This window comes from Eulemur rufifrons, chromosome 26, assembly GCF_041146395.1.
Source record: "Eulemur rufifrons isolate Redbay chromosome 26, OSU_ERuf_1, whole genome shotgun sequence".
NCBI lineage: Eukaryota > Metazoa > Chordata > Mammalia > Primates > Lemuridae > Eulemur > Eulemur rufifrons.
In genome coordinates, this window is record NC_091008.1 from 6,984,832 (window position 1) to 7,007,089 (window position 22,258).

At 38.7% G+C, this 22,258-nt stretch overlaps 1 protein-coding gene across 1 annotated transcript in view; it reads right to left on the bottom strand.

Moving 5' to 3' along the window:
- GSTCD (glutathione S-transferase C-terminal domain containing) overlaps nucleotides 1-22,258 on the bottom strand; it is a 72,036-nt gene that overhangs the window by 46,900 nt on the left and 2,878 nt on the right. The window contains exons 2-5 of the mRNA XM_069459092.1: nucleotides 15,457-15,897; nucleotides 13,706-14,173; nucleotides 12,113-12,364; nucleotides 10,615-10,708 (exon numbers count right to left, since the gene is read on the bottom strand). Coding sequence (XP_069315193.1) covers nucleotides 10,615-10,708; nucleotides 12,113-12,364; nucleotides 13,706-14,173; nucleotides 15,457-15,876 — 1,234 coding nt within the window. The 5' untranslated portion in view covers nucleotides 15,877-15,897. The remainder of the gene's footprint in view (nucleotides 1-10,614; nucleotides 10,709-12,112; nucleotides 12,365-13,705; nucleotides 14,174-15,456; nucleotides 15,898-22,258) is intronic.

The following is a 22,258-nucleotide window of genomic DNA, read 5'->3' on the forward strand; positions in this document are numbered from 1 at the left end:
GAGCAAGAGCGAGACCCCATCTCTACTAAAAATAGAAAGAAATTATATGGACAACTAAAAATATATATATATAGAAAAAATTAGCCAGGCATGGTGGTGCATGCCTGTAGTCCCAGCTACTCGGGAGGCTGAGACAGGAGGATCCCTTGAGCTCAGGAGTTTGAGGTTGCTGTGAGCTAGGCTGACGCCACGGCACTCACTCTAGCCTGGGCAACACAGTGAGACTCTGTCTCAAAAAAATAAAAAAATAAAAAAAATAAATAAATAGGGTTCTTGAAGTCTAACCCTAGAGGATAGAACAAAGCATAACATAATACTGGGAAGAGTGACAGCAAATCTAACTCCAAGAGAAAAGAAAAGGACTTTTAACTTATTCCCTTTAATCACATGCCACAGTTAGCACACTAAAAAAAAAAAAAAAAAAAAAGATGTCGTATTTTCCTAAGAAGACAATCTGGTTTCATGGTTTAAAAAGAGAAAAAGGAAAAAAAAAAAAATAGATAAGAAACCCACTGAGCCTTACATTATACGGATTTAAAGTATCAAAGCTGTGAGCGCATTTTACCAATGCCCCCCTAGCTAAAGAATTGCTACCTCTATGGTAGACACCGGGTTTATACTTATTTTTGGTGAGGACTTTGAAGTAATAAAACTGGAATTTAATCTTGCTACTCTTTTTCAAGCCTGGCTTACGGTAAAGTGTTTGCAGAGGGTTTACGTAGTAGCATGATGTTATCCAATTGTGTCCCTTGGACACCTAAGCTGAATTTCAAGTTCAAAACAAATTCATTCACTCGATCATTCTGACAGTCAAAACAAAATACTCAGTCCCAGTTTTCATTACGTTCAAATGCAAATGTATTTAATTGGAATTGGACACTACTAAGCTTTCATTAGAAAAATAACTTTCCGTCCACGGACATAACATCTATAACAGTGTAACATATCTAACACCATAAACAGAACATCCTCAAGGGACCTTGAAGTTTCGGGGGAGCCCAGTATAAACTACCAGCCAGGCTTAATATTTGAGCCCTTCATAGACTACATTAATCACTGTTCTGAAGCAATGTTGATAAAGAAACCCAAATTACGCTATGTCAATTTGACTTTCTCCATTTCTCTGGGAGCTTGGGAATAGCAACCTGTGAAACGGACGGTCAGAGGTGAAAGTCAATGTTTATCTGTGCATGTTAGCACTGCACTGCTATTCATTGCAAAGGAAATATATTAAGACGTCTTTGTAGCTCTTACCTTTTAGCAGAAGCACCATTTGATTTACAAACCATCTCCAGAATTGTTTTTGAAAAAGGTGAGCTGAGAAACGTTGCAATATTTTTTTGTTTCCCTGATTTCTTCTAATATTCCTGCTTAAACTATTTTTTAAACTTTTTATTTTGAAATAATTATAGACTCACAGGAAGTTGTAAAAATAGTATATAAAGTCCCTTGAACCTCTCACCCAGCTTCCCCAATCATGATACCTTGAATCACTGCAGTATAATATCAAAACTAGGAAATGACTGATTTTGATAAAAAATTGTGTTGAACCTATAGATAAATCTGAGAAGAATTTGATTAAATTATTTTACATGTTACTTCATGTAAAGTTTTAAAAGGTTTAAATTTCTTTTAAGTTTGAATAAAAAAGTTTAATAAAAACATTATATAAGTATAATAAAATTATGTATTTTATGTGGTTTTGTCCTTATTTAAACCTTTTACTACTTTTCTTTTTTTTTTTTTTGAGACAGAGTCTCACTCTGTTGCCCAGGCTAGAGTGAGTGCCGTGGCATCAGCCTAGCTCACAGCAACCTCAAACTCCTGGGCTCAAGTGATCCTCCTGTCTCAGCCTCCCGAGTAGCTGGGACTACAGGCATGCGCCACCATGCCCGGCTAATTTTTTCTATATATATTTTTAGCTGTCCATATAATTTCTTTCTATTTTTAGTAGAGACAGGGTCTCGCTCTTGCTCAGGCTGGTCTCGAACTCCTGAGCTCAAACGATCCGCCCACCTCGGCCTCCCAGAGTGCTAGGATTACAGGCGTGAGCCACCGCGCCCGGCCAACCTTTTACTACTTCACATGAAGAAATTTTAAACTTTATTCAAACCTTTTAAACTTTCCCATGAAGAAAGTAACAGTGAAAAATAAAGATACCTTTCTACTAGTTCTCTACCTCCTTGTTTCCTTCCTATTCAATAAAGATTTGGTATATTACTTTGATTTTTAATTAGAAAATTCCCCTAATAATTCTCATTAAAAGCTATTGTAAAAATATTCCTACCATCAATAACACCTCTTGATGGCCAAGTATAATTAATTAGTATTCTATAAAAGATTAATATTTTATAACATTTTCATATAGTTTTTAATGCTATAATTGGGAGAATTTTGCCTAGTAAAATTTTACCCATCTCTTTGCCAGCTTTGATTCCTTTTACTATTACTCTAGCTGACTTCTCTAATTTTCTACTCGAAAAAAAGATGAATTTAACACATGGTTTGCTCTATCTCATTCATATATATAATATACATCACACATGTATGATCTGTATCTATTTAAATTTCTACACTGATATACATCAGTGTTTTGGCACTAAATAAAAAGAGTACTACTGAGAACATAACAAACTTGTTCTATGCAATCTTGTTATATTTTTAAACCATTTAGTATAAATTCTGTCCATCTTTACATACACGATCATTTAAAGGCATTTAACTTTAGAGTAAAAACAGTTTAAATAACCACTTTAAGTAATACTTCGGGAAAGAACTAGAATGCTTGTGGAGAATTTCACTCTGGACAGAAGAGGAAGTAGTTAAAAATCTGTAGAGTTCTGAGTCAAATATGGTCAGGTTTTGAATTTCACAGTTAAGTATAACTTAGAGAAATGAAAAATATTTAGGTTAGGGAAATTTTTCCCAGAAAAAAAAAAAAACACCCAAACCTTTGATCTCATTCTACTGGTGTACTTTTAGTATATTAAATGCCAAAAAGTTGAAAATGTATCAGCTTTATAATCTAAAGTTATTTAATATAAACAAAAAATACCGAGGAGACTATATTCTTACATTGTCTCCGTGGAAAATGTTTTAAAAGTGAGAAAAGAAAAATGCTAATTTTGAGTCTCCTCTGTTATGGTGAAGCAGAAAAAAATAAAACTCCAAGACTGCTATTTCAGGGGAAAAAAAAATATCTTCTTGAAAGAAACAAAAAATTATTTTTATTCACACTACCAGTGTACTTCCACTTACATTTGCTAGTGTGACTGTCGATATAAAAGAAGTTTTCATAGTTTAGCAAATGACTCAGAGGTATGCACAAGCTTTTATATCTGACTTACTCTATGCTCAAAACAGAGAAAGAATTAAGTTGTAAAGAAATATTTGAACAGCTTCAATGCTGTTCATGCTATTCTGGTGGCAAAAACGGAAATAAAAGCAGCCGATGCCTGCATTTCGTCTGGTGCCTGGGGCGATACTCTGGGTGGTGTGGTCCTCAGGGTGGCATCATGGGGACATTTCTTGGGAATGAAATTCTAAGGCTCCACCCCAGCCCTGGAGGAGAAACCGGTGTAGGTCCCTGCAATTTGTTTTTACAAGCCTTTCAAAGGATTCTGATGGATATTCCGGTTTGAAAAGCAATGGTTTAGGACAAAGCAGCCATCCATATACCCTGCCTAAAGGCCCTAGAGCAAGCTTTTGTGTTCCGGACTCCCCCGAGGACATTGTGGATGAGACAAATTTTTGTTACAGTGAACTGTTAGCATCTCTGGTCACGAGGACACATCACACAAGTCCAAATTGAGAGACCTACTACAAAAAACTGGCCTGACCTATTCAAAAACAGACCACGGTTTGAAAACCAAAGAAAGGCTAGAAACTGTTTCACATTAAAGGAAACTAAAGAGACGTACAATTAAATGTGCCACAATCTACTAGACTATTGGTTAGATGATATGTACTGAATTAAACATCCTGTTCTGATAGATGTATTAAGACTATGTAAGAGAATGTTCCGTTTTCAGGAAAAGGAAAACTTTTCCTTTGTAAGAGAATGTTCCGTTTTTAGGAAAAAGTAAAAGGAAACACTGCCACTTACTCCTAAACACTCCGTAAAAATTTAATAATAATAATGTATATTACATCTTCAGTTTTCTTTTCTTCAAACCAAATAATCTCAATTATTTTAACCCTTTAAGTCTATAGGACTAAAAGAATTCAAAGAGTTGTCTAGTTTAAGCAGAAATTTGGGAAGTTAAAAAAAGATCCATAGTTTCAAGTCATTCAATTTAATAAAAATTTACTGAGTGCCTATCTGCAGGAATCCTACATTCAAAGAGCCCACAGTCTATTGAGAACGAAAACATGCACATAAATAATTATACTGTAAGGGGAGCATAATGTTAAGTAACAAAAATGAAACGTAAGAAAGTACTAAAGGGAGCAATGGATTCTGACTTCTGTATTAGCTAATATTTAACATTTACAGCTTACTAGGCATTGTACTAAGAGCTTTATATATTAATGCGTTGAATGTACCAATAGTCCCATCAGGTATATACTGTTATCCCCATTCTACAGTTGAGGCAAACAAGGTACAGAGAAGGTGCATATCTGGCCATAGGTTATCTCGCTAGGTAGCTGTTCAGCCAGATTTCAAACTCAGACAGGGGGACCCCATGGCAGAAGGCTTAACGAAGGAAGCAGCATTAGGATTGATCCTTAGAAGATGAGTGTAATTTCAACAAGCAAGGGGAGTGGGATGAAGAAAGACGTACAGACAGTAAACAGAGGTCGTAAGAAACAGCGAAATGTTCAGGGGATGGTACGTAAGATGTGGGGAGAGAAATGGGTGTGAGCAGAGATTGGCAAATCGGATAGACTTAAAAAGTCTATAAGGATTCCATCATGAGGATTAACACAGGCTTTGTTGGTAAAGAATATAATTCTTACAATAGGCACCAAAATCTTGATGTAATTCAATGGATTCAGGATCAGGAGTCAGACTTTGAGCCCCACAAGAACCAGTAACAATAAGATCTTATTACAATATAATCTCTCCTAAAAGATAGTACAGGAACACAAATCCTGAGAACATTTTCATAGCGACCCTCTACACCCCTATATAATTTCATTTCATGAAGATCTTATTATCGTGCAATGTTTGAAATTGCCAGAACTGAAAATAGCAGGTCTAAAATGCCACAATTGTGCCTTAGTTTAACAAAGACTGTAAGTCTTTCAGGAAGCAGTGAACGAAATGTGAGTAAATCAGGTAGCCTGGCTGTTAGAGCTGCTTCTTTGTCATAGTATTTATGAAAACAAGGTGAGCCAATTATAGGGATGTAATGAGTAATATATTCCATGAACTCTGCCTGTTAGACATGAACTTATAACCAGAAAAACGACCAGGCATGAATATTTAATGTGAGATCTCCTTGAGTTAGTAGTTTGATACAATTGATTGCTCATATTAATGAGTGAAAATATTATTTTGATTCCCATAGTAAATTAATTATGGATAAAGCAAAACATGTGGCATTTGGAAAACACTTATTTTCATTTCTTGATAAATAGAAATATTAATGAAAATATGATTTTTTATTCAATAAACTGTAAGTTTAGCCTGTTCAAAATATATAATACAAAAATGAAGTGCATACAATGAAAATCCAACGAGTACCATGAAATGAACATTTACATTACATTTTTCAAAATGTCAGAACATAAGTAAAATTAAAACACTAACAAATTCATTACATTGTTTTTGCATAAAATTAATAAAAGACAAAAAAAATCAATTTTATTTCATAAAATATCTTTGAGGCAGAGATCTTAATTCCCTAATATAACCTTCCATTCTGGGAGAATTCTAAATTATTTCCTTGATTGACAGAATACAATTGATCCACAAGAGACAGGCAATATTCGGCGCTATAACAGAAAAGAAGAATATGAAAAGGGAAAGCAAACTCTTTCAAAGAGGACTTGAAAATCAAGTTATATCTGGCTAAATATAAAACTAAAGAATAGGTGAAAAATTGAAGAAATGAAACACTGAACTATTCTAAAAAATTCTCTACCTAAAAATGGTATTTCAAATTTAATAGGCACGCTTTACATGTCTCATAGGTTTCTGAGAATAAGGAAAATCCATAGGACCTCAAAAACCTGGGGGAGCAAAAAAGTGGTGGTGGGGGGGGCAGGGCTGAAAATTGGTGTAATAATCTTGAACCAACACCGTGGCTGCCCTAAAGGTATTTGCTAATAATAGCGACCTAGACTTTAACAGTAGGACAAAGAAGAGAGGCTAGTCCTTGATCCTTAGCATGGGGTAGAGTTGGAGCTAATATCACTACATGAAAGCAGAAACCTTGAAAAGTCATATTCCCTCTGAAAAGATGCATTAAAAAGTCCGGGACTACAACAAAGGAAAATGATAAAAGGTAATTTATCTGTTTAAGTCTCGGTTCCAGATAGGAAAGGCTTAAAGAATCTGAGCTTAGGATGTCAGCAAGAGGACCAACCAGAAGCCCCTAGAGCTCATTACCCCCCCCCCAAAAAGACAGCCTCGACAATGAATAAACAGCTATATTTTAATAAAAATAATTAAAGGAGAGCACTGGAGTCCATCAAAGGAGTAAGAGAAATCCCGGTGAACACAGAAACTCAGGACAGCCACCCAGAGAAGTGAAGGAAACACCTCCCCTCCGCCACCCCACCCCCCAAAAGGGATGAGCTGGGAACCAGGAGGAACTTCTCCCCTTGGGGAAAAGGTAAGCAGGAAGATCCCAGCAGCCCCTTTGACACCTTGGATACCTGCATGCCTCACCGTTGGGGTCCCCTGCAGTCCTCACAGGCACCAAGCCCGGCTGAAGGAGCTGCCTGGAGGCCCCACTGCTGTGCCCCCCCCACCCCCAGAAGGAGCCAGTACTGTGCCCTTGCCCCGTGGCCGTGTGGCTACTGCACGATGCCGTCTTGCAAGTGGAACTACTGCGGGACTGCGTCTTGCTCCAGGGCCAGGCCACGGCATCCCTCATCTCTGAGACGAAGCCACTGCCAAACCACACCCGCTGGGTGGCTGACATCCCCAGGCAGAGCTGCAACCAGATGCTGCCCCCGTCCCCCAAGGCCCAAGCAGCAGTTGAGGGGCTTCCCCTCCCCCTCCCAGCTCCTAGTCCTCAGCTGTGGCTGGAGCTGAAGTTGCACCCTCCCTCTTGGAGAAATAAATGGTGCTTTGGCAGAATCACTCGGTCATCTCTCTCAGTGGTGACTGCACCCTGCCCCTAAAGGCCAGAGCTAAAGCCACACACTGCCTCCTAAGAAAACCGTGTCTTGGAAGAGCTGTTCCAGAAACCTCTTCTCGTTGCTGCGGAACCCTGCCCTGCTCTGCCGGAACTGAAGCAACACAGGCCACCCCAGGGAAACGATGCCTCGGCCAACTACAGCAGTCCTCTCCTCTATGCCTAAGCTGGAGCAGTCAGTATTCTGTCTCCTAGGAAACCAGCACCTTTGCTGCCCAGGCAGTGCCTAAGTTAAAGCGGTACCCTGCCTTCCAGAATGGTCACCGGTGCCGAAGCTGATACAGTGCCCAGAGACCCAGGGAAATAGTGCCTGGGCCACACAGAATAGCCATGGACTCTTGGCTGGAGTTGGAGAGGCACATTACCCACTGGGGAAGGGGTGCCTTGGCCTAGCTGAGCAGGTACACATCCCGGGGCTGGGCTGACATGGTACCCAGCACCCCAGGGAAACGGCAATAGCTGAGCTGAGACAGCCCACCCCTAACATTATACAAAATCAACATACAAAAATCAGCAGCATTTCTGTATGCTAACAGCAAACAACCTGAAAAAGAAACCAAGAAAGTAATCTCATTTACAATAGCTACAAATAAAATAAAATACCTAGGAATAAACTTAACCAAAGAAATGAAAGATCACGACAATGAAAATTATAAAACGTGGATCAAAGACGTTGAAGGGGAGACACAAACAAAAATGGAAAGATACTCCATGTTCATGGACTGGGAGAATCAATATTGTTAAAACGTCCGTACTGCCCCAAAGCAAGCTACAGATTCAATGCAATCTCCATGGAAATACCAATGACATTCTTCACAGAAATAGAAAAAACAATCCTAAAATTCCTATGGAACCACAAAAGAGCCCAAATAGCCAAAGCAATCTTGAGCAAAAAGAACAAAAATGAAGGCACGACACTACCTAACTTAAAAATATACTACAAAGCTATAGTAACACAAACAGCATGGTACTGGCAAAAAAACAGACACATAGACCAATGGAACCCAGATATAAATCCACCCATTTATGTTCAACTCATTTTCAGCAAAGGTGCCAAGAACATTCACCGGGGAAAGTATAATCTCTTCATTAAACGGTGCTGGGAAAACTAGACATCCATATGCAGAACAATAAAACTAGACCCCTACATCTCACCATATACAAAAATCAAATCAAAATGGATTAAACATTAAATGTAAAATCCGAAACCATAAAACTACTAGAATAAAACATAAGGGAAATGCTTCTGGACATTTTATGGATGTTATGGATAAGACCTCAAAAGGACATGTAACAAAAGCAAAAAATAAACAAATAAGATTATATCAAAGTAAAAATCTACACAGCAAAAGAAACAATCAACAGAGTGTAGAGATAACCAGCTGAAAGGGAGAAAATATTTGCAAACTATTCATCTAACAGGAATTAATATCCAGAATATACAAAAAACTCAACAGCAAATAAACAAATAAATAAATAAACCTATTAAAAATGGGCATACATTTAAAAGGCCAACAGGCATAAGAAAAACTGCTCAATATTACTAATCATTAGAGAAATGCAAATCAAAACCACAATAAGGTATCATCTCACCCCAGTTAGAATGGCTATTATCAAAAAGACAAAAAATAATAAATGCTGGCAAGGGAGCCAAGGAAATTCTTATACACTGTTAGTTGAAATGTAAATTAGTACAGCTATTACGGAAAACAGTATGGAGTTTCCTCAAAAAACTAAAAATAGAACTACCATATGATCCAGCAATCCCATTACTGCATATATATCCAAAAGAAAGAAAACCAATATGTCAAAGAAGTATCTTCACTCCCATGTTTATTACAGCACTATTCACAATAGCCAAGATATAGAATCAACCTAAGTGTCCATCAACAGAGGAATGGATAAAGAAAATGTAGCATATATACACAACAGGATACTATTTAGCCATTACAAAGAACAAAATCCCGCCATTCATGCCAATATAGATGAGCCTGGAGGACGTTATATTAAGTAAAATGAGATGGGCACAGAAAAATAAATACCGTATGTTCTTACTCATATTTGGAAGGTAAAATAGTTGATCTCACAGAATTAGAGAGTAGAGAATAGTGGTGACTACAGCCTGGGAAGCAGGTATGGGGGATATAGCCAGAGGTTGACTTATGGATGCAAAATTAGCGCTAGGCAGGAGCAATAAGCTCTAGTGTTCCGCAGCACTACAGGGTGACTATAATAAACAACAATTTATTGTACATTTTTCAAATAGCTAGAAGAGTAGATTTTGAATGTTTCCAATACAAAGAAATGATAAATCTTTGAGGTTATACATAAGCTAATTACCCTGATTTGATCATTACACATTGTATGCATGTACCTAAATATCACACTGTACCCCATAAATATGTATAATGATTATGTATTAATCAAAAAAAAAACAGTAATGAGAAAAATAAAATAAGAAATTTTTTAAAAATCTGAAACTGAAGCTGAAAACAAATACTAAGTGGTCTTAAGTTCTAGCACTTTGAAATGCCAGGCGTAAGCAAATATAATCTCTTTTTGTGGGAATTTACTCTTAATCCAAGTCCCACAAGATTCCCACATATTGAGTAACCCCAAAATGAATTCACAGTCTGAAATTACAAAATTCACAGGGAAATAAAACACCAGAAGTGAAGTCAACAGAAAAAACAAACAGCAGAATTAGAACTCTATGAGCATCAACTATTAGAAATAACAAACACAGAATACATAATAACTGTTTAAAAAATAAAAAAGAAGAAAGAAACACAAGGAAAAGGTTATCAAAAACAAACCAACCAAATACAATTTCTAGCAATGAAAAAAACATAATCATTTAGCCACAAACTTAACAATAAAAAGATATTTTTTCAAACAGTATTTTAAACAATTGGAGGAAATGTATTATGAACTGGGCATTAGATAGATAAAGGATTTTTGTTAATTTTTATTAGGCATGATAATGGCACTGTGATTATTTAAGATGTCAATATTTTTTTACAGGTGTGTACTAAACTTACCTGGGTTCTTTTTTTCAAAATACATCAGCAAAGAACAAAAAAGGAATAGATGAAACAAATGTACAGAAATAAAATAAGGGAAATATTAAATCTGAGTGATACGTGTCTATAAAATTTTTCATAATAAAAATAAATGAAAACTCAATGAATAATGTAATCAGAATATTAGACAAAGGCAAAACGAGAACTAGAGAATTGGAAGACAGATCTGAAGAGAGTGTCCAGATTGTGAGTAAAACTTAAAGAAAAAAAAAACCTCTCACCTTCCTTCGGGCTCACGGCTGCAGGGAGACCATTCCAATCCAGGGTCCAAGTAGGGCAAGGGTGGGGAGAAAACATCACTTCAATGCCTTTTTCCTAGAAAAGGAAATAGCCTCTTTTCCAATTAATGAATTAATAAACTCTTATTATGTTCTTGAAAGCCAAATTTCTATTTTCTATACTGGCAAGGAGGGACATAAATAGTAATAATCATCAGAGAGTCCCCCAAATACTTATTCATTACATGCACAGACCGGGTGAGGTGGCTCACGCCTGTCATCCTAGCACTCTGGGAGGCCAAGGTGGGTGGATCGTTTGAGCTCAGGAGTTTGAGACCAGCCTGAGCAAGAACAAGACCCCGTCTCTACTAAAAAAATAGAAAGAAATTTTCTGGACAACTAAAAATATATATATATATATATATAAAAAAAAAAATTAGCCGGGCATGGTGGCGCACGCCTGTAGTCCCAGCTACTAGGGAGGCTGAGGCAGGAGGATTGCTTGAGCCCAGGAGTTTGAGGTTGCAGTGAGCCATGATCGCACCTAAAGCACTCTAGCCCAGGTGACAGAGAGAGGCCCTGTCTCAAAGAAAAAAAATAAAATAAAAAGAAAAGAAACAAGTTATGTCCCAGAAGAAAAAAAAAAAAAAAATCATATGTATTCTCATTATATAGCAAACACATTAAAATAAAAAATTAAAGTAAAAATAAAATTCAAAGAATTCCAAAGTTGTAAATTTAGACTTGGAAAGTAAATTGAGATATCCACCTTTACATTTCTTTAACTTCAAATCATCATCTCAAACTAAAAGAGACTGAGACCAAAACCTTGTACTAGGCCGGGCGCGGTGGCTCACGCCTGTAATCCTAGCACGCTGGGAGGCCGAGGTGGGCGGATCGTTTGAGCTCAGGAGTTCGAGACCAGCCTGAGCAAGAGCGAGACCCCGTCTCTACTAAAAATAGAAAGAAATTATATGGACAGCTAAAAAATATATATAGAAAAAATTAGCCGGGCATGGTGGCGCATGCCTGTAGTCCCAGCTACTCGGGAGGCTGAGACAGGAGGATCGCTTGAGCTCAGGAGTTTGAGGTTGCTGTGAGCTAGGCTGACGCCACGGCACTCACTCTAGCCTGGGCAACAGAGTGAGACTCTGTCTCAAAAAAAAAAAAAAAAAAAAAAAACCTTGTACTAGGAAAACATCAGGTTAAAATGAAATACTTGAATATAAAAAAAGTTTTGAGAAAAATGCTTTTTTTAAAAGTATATTGTGACTTTCTTGGCTCCAAGGATACATATTAAAAATCTTCAATTTGCTATACTTTGCTTAAACGCAAAAGACTAGTGGAAATATTATTTGGTAAAGAGTGATATGAGACAGCTACAAATAAAATTTATAACAAAAGTAATGTTGACAAATAATTACAAGTTGGGCTAGAATACGCCGCAACGTTATTCATACGGAACTTTCCAAAGAAAATCTTAATGAAACAATTTAAATACCATTAACTTGGTCATAGTCGGTCTGGGTCCTCCTACAAATAAAGGGTCATTTTGCTCTTCTGAACCAGGAATGTCACTTAAGTTTGGATGCTGTTCATTTGAGGGGGTCAACAACTCTGGTAAATGAAGAAACTGGATCCCACATTTGGAAGCTGCTGTTTTGACTCCTGGCACTTCCTGAATCCTCTGGTACCATGAGGCTAGCAGTGGAAATTCCACTAGCTTCTCAGAAAATTTCTCGCAGATAATTACCTAGGCAGAAAAAGGATAAAACGCATCATCGTGTATTTGTTCGTTGTATTGAGGGAACCTTCCATACCACAAAAATCATACATTTTAAAAATGGTAAAAAAAAAAAAAAATTGCTACGAACAGCACAAAATGAAATCTAGTGATTTTGTAGTTAATTGTAATATAAGGAGGCAGAAAAAATTGAATAAAAAAAGAAGCAAGATGTTACGTCAATCCAAAAAATATCTCCTCTGCGTTCCTTTCCAATCACTTTATTACATGCAAAATATTTTGTGATGATTTTATATCATTTCCTTGGTCATGCCTACTGTTTTGTAAACATGTCATAACTCACAGATGTTTGGGTGAGCAGTGTACACGGGGGGAAAAAGGTAAACAACCTATCGAAATGGAAATATAATCCCAGTTCTCTATGTTACTTATAAATTAGAACTAGGGGGTTAAAACTGAAAACTCTTAAGCTACTTCAATCTTATAGAGAACAGAGAAGCACATAGATGACAATAAAATATTTCTGATTTGACAATGCCCTACGTACTCAGATTAGTATTTTAAGTGATGAGTAATTATAAAATATAGCTGACAAGATTTCTTTAGTTTTTAGTTATTTTAGTATTTGTTTTTTTTTTTTATTTTGGACACTTTAATATTAGGAGGTAATCAAGACAAATTGGAAATTAATAACCGTAACAATTACTACTAACATGTTAGCAACACAGAGTTAAAAGTCATAATAATTATTAACATTCATTGAGCGCTTACTATGTGCCAAGCACTGTTCTCCACACTGTTCACAAGTTTTCATTATTTTCTCCCATAGATCCTATTAGACAGGTACTATTATTATGTCCATTTCACAAGTAAGAAAATGGGGACAGGGCCGGGCGCGGTGGCTCACGCCTGTAATCCTAGCACTCTGGGAGGCCGAGGTGGGAGGATCACTCGAGGTCAGGAGTTCGAGACCAGCCTGAGCAAGAGCGAGACCCCATCTCTACTAAAAATAGAAAGAAATGATTTGGACAGTTAAAAATATATATACAGAAAAATTAGCCGGGCATGGTGGCGCATGCCTGTAGTCCCAGCTACTGGGGAGGCTGAGGCAGGAGGATCGCTTGAGCCCAGGAGTTTGAGGTTGCTGTGAGGGAGGCTGACACCACGGCACTCTAGCCTGGGCAACAGAGTGAGACTCTGTCTCAAAAAAAAAAAGAAAGAAACTGGGGACAGATATTAACAACGTGCCCAGGACCAAAATCACAGTAAGATGTGGAACTGGAATTCAAGCCCGGGCAACTCCACAGACTGGAACTCACCGTCACGCACGTGCTTCAGACAAAACCTTACCAGAAAGTGATGGATACAGGGCAGGAGCACGATGTCCGTCAAGGTGAAGTAAAGCCCTTCCGCAAACACGTGCTCCAGAGGGGGAAGGTCAGAAGCTTTTGCCTTTCGGATGTGAGGTGGCTCCCTGTGGGTGGCCGCTGGTTTCCCCTGGACCGTGAGCTTCGAGAATGCCACTTGCAGTTCCAGACTCTTGGACGAGGAGTCCCCGTCCTCAGCTGTCTCCTGTGTGTGGCCCTGGCTCTTTGCTTCCCCCTGAGTAAGGGGTGGCCCGACCTGTGCAGCCTTCTGCTGCTTGAGCTTCTGCCTGCGGAGTTTGTCGTCGTTGTGCACCCTCACGGGCTCACTGAGCTTTCTCTCCAGCTGTCGGATTTCCACGGGGACGGCTGGCGGCTGCTGGGAAGCCTCTCTGAGAAAATTCTCGATAACCAAAGGAATGGTGAGTTCACACAGCCGGGTCCATTGGCTAACCTGCAAAACCAAAACAAAATTAGGGAATGAAAGGGTTCTTGACTTGCAACATAGCTCGAAGACAGATGACTGTCTTGTTGGGAGGTAAGTCTTGGGCTGACCACCGCTGGGCTGGGCTTTCCTGCTGTGTCAAGAGACACATCACGGTGCTTCACAGGTAAAAACATTTAAGCAAGGAAGGTTTAGCACTCACGCATCCTCCTTTTCCTGAATAAATCCTTACTTACCAAAGCTTTTACAAGGCACCTTCCCTGGCCCACCCTCCAAAAAGGCAGGGCTTCCAAAGCGATGCCAATCCCTTTAAAAATCCTCAGTGTCGGCCGGGCGCGGTGGCTCACGCCTGTCATCCTAGCACTCTGGGAGGCCGAGGAGGGAGGATCGCTCGAGGTCAGGAGTTCGAGACTAGCCTGAGCAAGAGCGAGACCCCGTCTCTACTAAAAATAGAAAGAAATTAGCTGGCCAGCTAAAATATATATAGAAAAAAAAATTAGCCGGGCATGGTGGCGCATGCCTGTAGTCCCAGCTACTCGGGAGGCTGAGGCAGGAGGATCGCTTGAGTCCAGGAGTTTGAGGTTGCTGTGAGCTAGGCTGACACCATGGCACTCTAGCCTGGGTGACAGAGTGAGACTGTCTCAAAAAAAAAAAAAAAAAATCTTCAGTGTGATGAAAGGATTAAAAAAGGAAGTTATTCTCTAAAAACCATGTCTCCCAAACTTCATAAATTAAATCTTAAATTTTCATTTTTCAGTACTGCACTGAAATATTGGCATACACGAAGAACTAGTTTAACTATTTTATAAGTTCTGATTTTTTTTTTTTTTTTTTTTTTGAGACAGAGTCTCACTCTGTCACCCGGGCTAGAGTGAGTGCCGTGGCGTCAGCCTAGCTCACAGCAACCTCAAACTCCTGGGCTCAAGTGATCCTCCTGCCTCAGCCTCCCGAGTAGCTGGGACTACAGGCATGCGCCACCATGCCCGGCTAATTTTTTTTTTTTTTCTATATATATTTTTAGCTGTCCAGGTCATTTCTTTCTATTTTTAGTAGAGACGGGGTCTCGCTCTTGCTCAGGCTGGTCTCCAACTCCCGACCTCAAGCAATCCTCCCGCCTCGGCCTCCCAGAGTGCTAAGATTACAGGTGTGAGCCACCACGCCTGGCCTGTGATTTTTTTTCCAATAAATGAATATTTATTTCCAACAGGAAGTGGAGACAAATGTTTAAGTAAATAAATACGTTATCATTTTGCCACTTTAAGTAACAGAAGAGAAAGGGACATTATACTTACTTCGGCACAGGCTTTCAAGCAAGTCTTTTTAAAACCCAGGAGTTCCAAAATTTCCTTCTTGGAGGGGTCCACTTCGTACGACTTCTGGATGATGTGTCTTAGCACAATGGCAAGTCCGGCTCTGCAAAAGTTGTCTGGTTGTTCTACCACCGCAGGCAAACAGCAGTTCTGGACTATCGGTGGAAGTTCTTGCCTTGAAATAATTTGTAATTTAATATCCTGGGACAGCACGTCTCTCAGTAATGAACTGTTTGTACTTTCTTTGGCGAGAACTAAGCAAACTTTAAAGATCCTGCAGTCACAGTAGGACAACAGAAACAAAGTTACAGACGTATGAAGAGGAAAGATACATCCTGCTGTTTGGTGAGAAAAGTCCAGATATAGATATTCTTCTGTAAGACTTTTCTTCGTGCCTTTCATTTTCTTCTTGCATCGGGTCACCTAGAGCATAAATTGAAGTGGTGATAGCAATATATAATAGAATAATTTAGAAGCTAAAATAAAAGATGAACGTTTTAAAAGCCTGTTGTAGAAATTAGTAAAAAAAAAATTTGTGAGAGATAACAACGCTACAAGAATTCGTTCCTAAAGACTGGCGAAATGACTTACTTGGAAAAGAAAAATTTCCATCCTGGGCAATTAATTGGCCTTAGGGGTGATTTTACACCCAGCTCCTTTAAAATGAGACTACTTCAGTGTTTTGCAATAGAACCCTCCCAGTCAAGTACTTTGGGGGGGTCTCACTGTGAGAAAGAGGAGATAAATAAAACGGGAAATAAGAAATCAACCAAGAATACTGAGAGTTGTCTGGGGATAAGAGCGTTGAGAAATTCTGAGAATGCGGGTCCTTCCCCAATGCTTCTGTTTTAGGATCCTACAGTATAATGATCAGAGAAGGGACATTCATTCGTGATGAGAAATGGGCTCTGATAAAGGAAGGGATGAGCATGTTGAGTGCCGAATCACAAAACAGAAACATATTTTAATTTCCCCATAAACTCAGAGGTTGATAGCTGAGAGAGCTCAAAGTGAACACGTCCGAAATCCAATTCCTTCTTCTTCCCCACTTCCCTTAATGGAACAACATCCTTCTAGTTTCTCAAGCCAAAAGCCTGGGCAGTCATTCTTAATGACTCTTTTCTTTCATACCCCATAACTGATGCATTAAAAACTTATTTTGGCTCTATCTTCAATGCATATCCAGAATCTGACCATTTCACAACATTCCCGTTGCTTCTCCTGTGACCCAAGCCACCATCGCCTCTGTTCTGAATGACAGTACCTGCTGGCTTCCTGTCTCACCTCTCCCTGGTCTGTTCTCAACGCAGCAGCCAAAGTGATCCTCTTAGAAATGAAGTAAGATCCTGTCGCTGCTCACCTCAAACCCTCCAGTGTCTTCCCATCTTACTCAGAGGAAAGCCAAAGTTTCTACGGTGGCCCTACAAAGATCTCCTTGATCTAATCCTCTTTTTGTAGAAAGTTTCTGAATTTACCTCATCAACTCTCTTCATCGCTCACGGCTTCAGCCAAAGTGGATTGTTAGTCCTCTAAAACACTCGGTGCCTCAGTGCCTTTGCACATGCTGTTTCCGGTACCTAAAACACCCCTTCACCTTCTTCAGGTATTCACTCAGTGGCGAGTTCTTACTGAGACCTTCCCTGGCCACTCAATTTAAATTGCAAACCCCAGCTCCTACCCTCCCTGAAAAAATCTTTCTATTCCCTCTGTGCTTTATTTTTCTCCATGGCGTTTATCGCTATTGCAACTTACTATATATTTTTTTCTCTCCCCCAACTAAAATGTTCCATGCCAGAAGAATTTTTCTGTTCACTGCTACACCTAAAATACGGTCTGCTTTATATATTTATATATCTAAGCAAGAAGTGTTTGACAAATGAATGTATGGATACATACACTGGTTATTTTAAAGGTTCAAACACACACAATCTTGACGTCAAATTATTGATGGGTGTTTTCAAGTCATATTCCTTAAGGCTTTTTATCAATTATTGTGACTTTTTATGTTGGAGTCATACATTTTTCTGGGTTGAAAATTCCCATTCTAATCTGTAAATCACAATTCCAAAGCTGACACTAGATGGTGCTCTTTAAAAGCATTCATCACGGAATTATATACTAGGAAGATGGCATAGTAGAGGAGAAATTATTTTAAAAGCCTTTTAAAACTACACATGCAACTCCTTTTAAGTATATGTGAAATGTTAGTATACTTTTAATTTTAGGAAACCTTCAACATACTAAATTTCCTTTAATATTCCAAATTCCTTTTTGCTTTAATCCAAAGCAAGAGTCACTACGCTTCTTGGTTCTCTACTTTTTTTTACTTAAAGAGCTTATGATCCATCGTAACAGAGAAAGGTATCATGCTATTAAGTAGGAAATGTCGGATTTCCTTAAGTACTAAATTTGACAGTTGATATCTCTGACATCTTACTTTTGACATTTCTTGTTTTACTTTTATTTTGAAGGTACATTTTCAGTCTTCAAATGCACATTTTGGATTGTGATTATCTTTCTAATTTTCAGAGCAATTTTTGTGAAACCATGGACAAGTCAAAAATTTGTGTTATCTTCGAATGAGTTCTGTTGTGGAACCAATGCAGAGTAGACAGCTCGAAATATCAACAAGTGTTTGGGAAGGATGTGGCTAATGAATGCACAGTGTGTCGATGGTTTGAGAAGTTCCATTCTGGTGATTCGAATCTTTAAAATGAGCCACGTGGGCGACCTGAGACCAAGGTGGATAGTGATGAGCTGAAAGCTGTAGTGGAAGCGAATCCATCTCAACCTACGCATGTGAATTAGCAGCAAGGTTTGACGTTGCTATTCCAACAATATTGGACCATTTGAAACAAATCGGCAAGGCAAAGAAGCTGGATAGATGGGTTTCGCTTGAATTAAACGAGCATCAGAAGAGAAATCCTCTCAAAGCTTGCGTTTCTTTGATGTCGCGACATAAAGGCGAGCCATTTCTACACCGTATTGTTATGTGTGATGAAAAATGGATTCTTTTTGACAATCACAAGCATTGAGCACAATGGCTGGACAAAGATGAAGTGCGGAAACACAGTCCAAAACCAAATATTCATCAAAAACAGCTAATGGCGTCTGTTTGGTGGTCCAACGCTGGTATTATCCACTACAGCTCCATGAAACCTGGTCAATGGGTTACAGCGGATGTCTACTGAAGCCAATTGGACAAAATGATGAAGATGCTTGCAATTAAGCAGCAGAGATGGGTCAATAGAGACAGGCCAATCCTCTTGCAAGACAACACTCGACCACATGTCACACAAACAACGCTGCTCAAACTACAGAGGCTGGACTTGGAAACTCTCTGTCATTCACCATATTCACCAGACCTTGCACACACTGACTCCCACTTCTTCCAGGCTTCTTGCAAGGAAAAAGATTCAATTTTCAACAAGCCGTGAAAACGCCTTTTGCAATTTCATCGTCACTCGATCTCCAGGCTTCTTCGCTGCTGACATAGACAAGCTACCGTTAAGAGGCAAAACTGGGTCGATAGTTTAGGCGCATACTTTGATTAATTGTATTGCGCCTTATTTGAGATATAAGAAACTACGCTTGTGATTCAAAATCAGACATTTCATATTTAATGACCTAATAGTAAAGTACCATCACAGAAAGCTTCTTGATAACGGAAATAATCACTACTATATTATTATTTTCTTGTTAAAACCTAACAGATCTGCACCATGATTCATTACTTCCTAAAAGATTATCTGGGGGAAAATTATTTTATGTAATTTAAAAACAACAACTTTTAAACCCACAGATACCATTTTCTCCTTGAGCTTAATTACTTTTTTGGTTTTTGTTTCCTACCTGGAGCTGATTTTAAAACAAAATACTAAAGGGTATTTATTGAAGTTCAGAGTTTTATAAAGTTATTTACAAAGTTGAAGGGAGCTCTTGAAATATTTTCATGTTAATATAACACCTTTATGCTGTAAGTCCTAAAGAAAAGCCAAACCATGCACCTACAAACCTACTGCTGATTAATTTACCAACCCTTTTGACGCACTCTCCTGACAGTGGGATATTATATAAAAGACCCCAAATTGGCCGGGTGCGGTGGCTCACGCCTGTAATCCTAGCACTCTGGGAGCCCGAGGTGGGCTGATCGTTTGAGCTCAGGAGTTCGAGACCACCCTGAGCAAGAGCGAGACCCCATCTCTACTAAAAAGAGAAAGAAATTATATGGACAGCTAAAAATACATATAGAAAAAATGAGCCGGGCATGGTGGTGCATGCCTGTAGTCCCAGCTACTCGGGAGGCTGAGGCAGGAGGATCGCTCAAGCCCAGGAGTTGGAGGTTGCTGTGAGCGAGGCTGACGCCACGGCACTCTAGCCTGGGCAACAGAGTGAGACTCTGTCTCAAAAAAAAAAAAAAAAAAAAGACCCCAAATTGCTTCAAGAAGACAGATTTGAAAGAAAACATGATTGGTTTCCTCATCTTCCCAACAGTCTAGAAAATAGGAATCATGAGACTAGTTCTGCCAACACTTTTCTAAAACTCAAAACAATGCCATGCTATTCTACAGGTTTTAAGAAACAAAAAACAGGTAAATACAACGATTAGAGTACATCTGTATTTGCCCCTTTCCAAGGTACATAGGAACCATGAAAATAGGCTTTTGCACATATTCTATAAACTCGTCTCATTGTTAGCCCTTAATAAATGCTGAATGTCAACAGAATAGCAATGATCTACCCATGGTGGTCTCTAAAAATTAATGAGATGCCTGAGAGAAAATGCAAAGTACTGTTGATTCTTAACATAATTTTTTTCAATATAGATGTTGGTGTTTTTTTTTTTCCCTGAGAGATTATAAATGTTACTTAATTATCTTAGAGTTAAAAAAAAAAAAAATGACTCTCCCTGGGAAATTTCTCCCAATTTTATGTACTAATTTTTAAAATAAATATTAAATATTTAGTAAACCTGAACAAATTTGAAATGTTTTTGCTTGCATTATGTCTTAATTTTTCAAGGGAGTAGAATATAGTTTTTGCTCAAAGTCTGCAAATCATAGGCAAAAGAAATCCTTATTTTCTTCTCCTTTACTACCTCGAGAATGCCTTAGTTCATTAATTTTGTCATGAGCTTTAGAAAGGTGGGTACTATATAACCAACATCTGTGTCTCTAGGGCATCTGGGCACAGCTCTTGCTATGCCATAGTACATTCCTGCCAAGCACAGAAGCAGTGTCATTTGCGTTTTCTCAGTTTTGACAGGTGACACACTGTCACCTACGCCTGAGAAGGGGAAGGCAGCAGACACAACCACAAACTTCAGGAGCTGAACGGAACTAATAGAGTGTGCACCTCTTTCCTGGATATGCCAATTTGCCTGGGAATCTCGTGGAAGGAATAAACAGGTAAAACAAAAAAAAAAAAAAATTAAAGTTTTGGCTTTATTATTTGGGAATCTTCAAAGATTTTTTAAATTTTTTTCAAAGATATTTTTAACTGCCAGAATTAGTGACAGGTTTAATATTTAGGCATTTAGGCCTTTTTTGCATTCTCATTCTAATAAATATAAATTAGGTTTGATAAATTAAGACATTTCACATATGAAAAGGGAAATGAATTTTTTTTTTTTTTTTTGAGACAGAGTCTCACTTTGTTGCCCGGGCTAGAGTGAGTGCCATGGCGTCAGCCTAGCTCACAGCAACCTCAAACTCCTGGGCTCAAGTGATCCTACTGCCTCAGCCTCCCAAATAGCTGGGACTACAGGCACGCGCCACCATGCCCGGCTAATTTTTTCTATATATATATTTTAGTTGTCCATATAATTTCTTTCTATTTTTAGTAGAGACGGGGTCTCGCTCTTGCTCAAGCTGGTCTTGAACTCCTGACCTTGAGCGATCCACCCGCCTTGGCCTCCCAGAGTGCTAGGATTACAGGCATGAGCCACCGCGCCCGGCCTGGGAAATGAATTTTTATAAGTGTTTTCTTACCTAAAACCATTTTACTACTTCACTGTGTGTGTGTGTGTGCCCGTGTGTGCGTGGAGAGAGAGAAACGGTAAACATATTAAAAATAAGGATACTTCACAATCTGGCTAAAAAAAAGGGGGGGGTAAAAGATGTGTGCTCAAAATTCAAGTCCAGATCTATGGCATTATGTATAGTATCACATAATAGATAAATTATATATTAAATAATATATATTAAAGACCAAAGAGTGAATAACTGCAGCAAATTATGAACCAGTGATTTTTTTTTCCCCAAATAAGCTCTCTCTGTGCCAAGAATTCCATAGCTCAATAAATGTTAGGTGAATAAACAAAGAATTTTAAATATTACATATATTTTATTGTCTACCTACTACATGCTGAGCACACAGAACTTGTGCATTACTTCTTTTATTTATTTTTTATTTAATTTTTTGTAGACAGGATCTTTGTTGCCCAGGCTGGTGTGCAGAGGCATCATCATAGCTCACTGCAACCTCAAACTCCTGGGCTCAAGCATCCTCCTGCCTCAGCCTCCTGAGTAGCTGGGACTACAGGCATGCATCATGCCCAGCTAATTTTTTCTATATATTTTTAGTTGGCCAGATAATTTCTTTCTATTTTTAGTAGACACGGGGTCTCGCTCTTGCTCAGGCTGGTCTCGAACTCCTGACCTCGAGTGATCCTCCCGCCTCAGCCTCCCAGAGTGCTAGGATTACAGGCGTGAGCCACCTCGCCTGGCCTACAAAGGGATCTTATTTGAAGAAACAGGTATTTTTCTAATATAAATAGTACAAT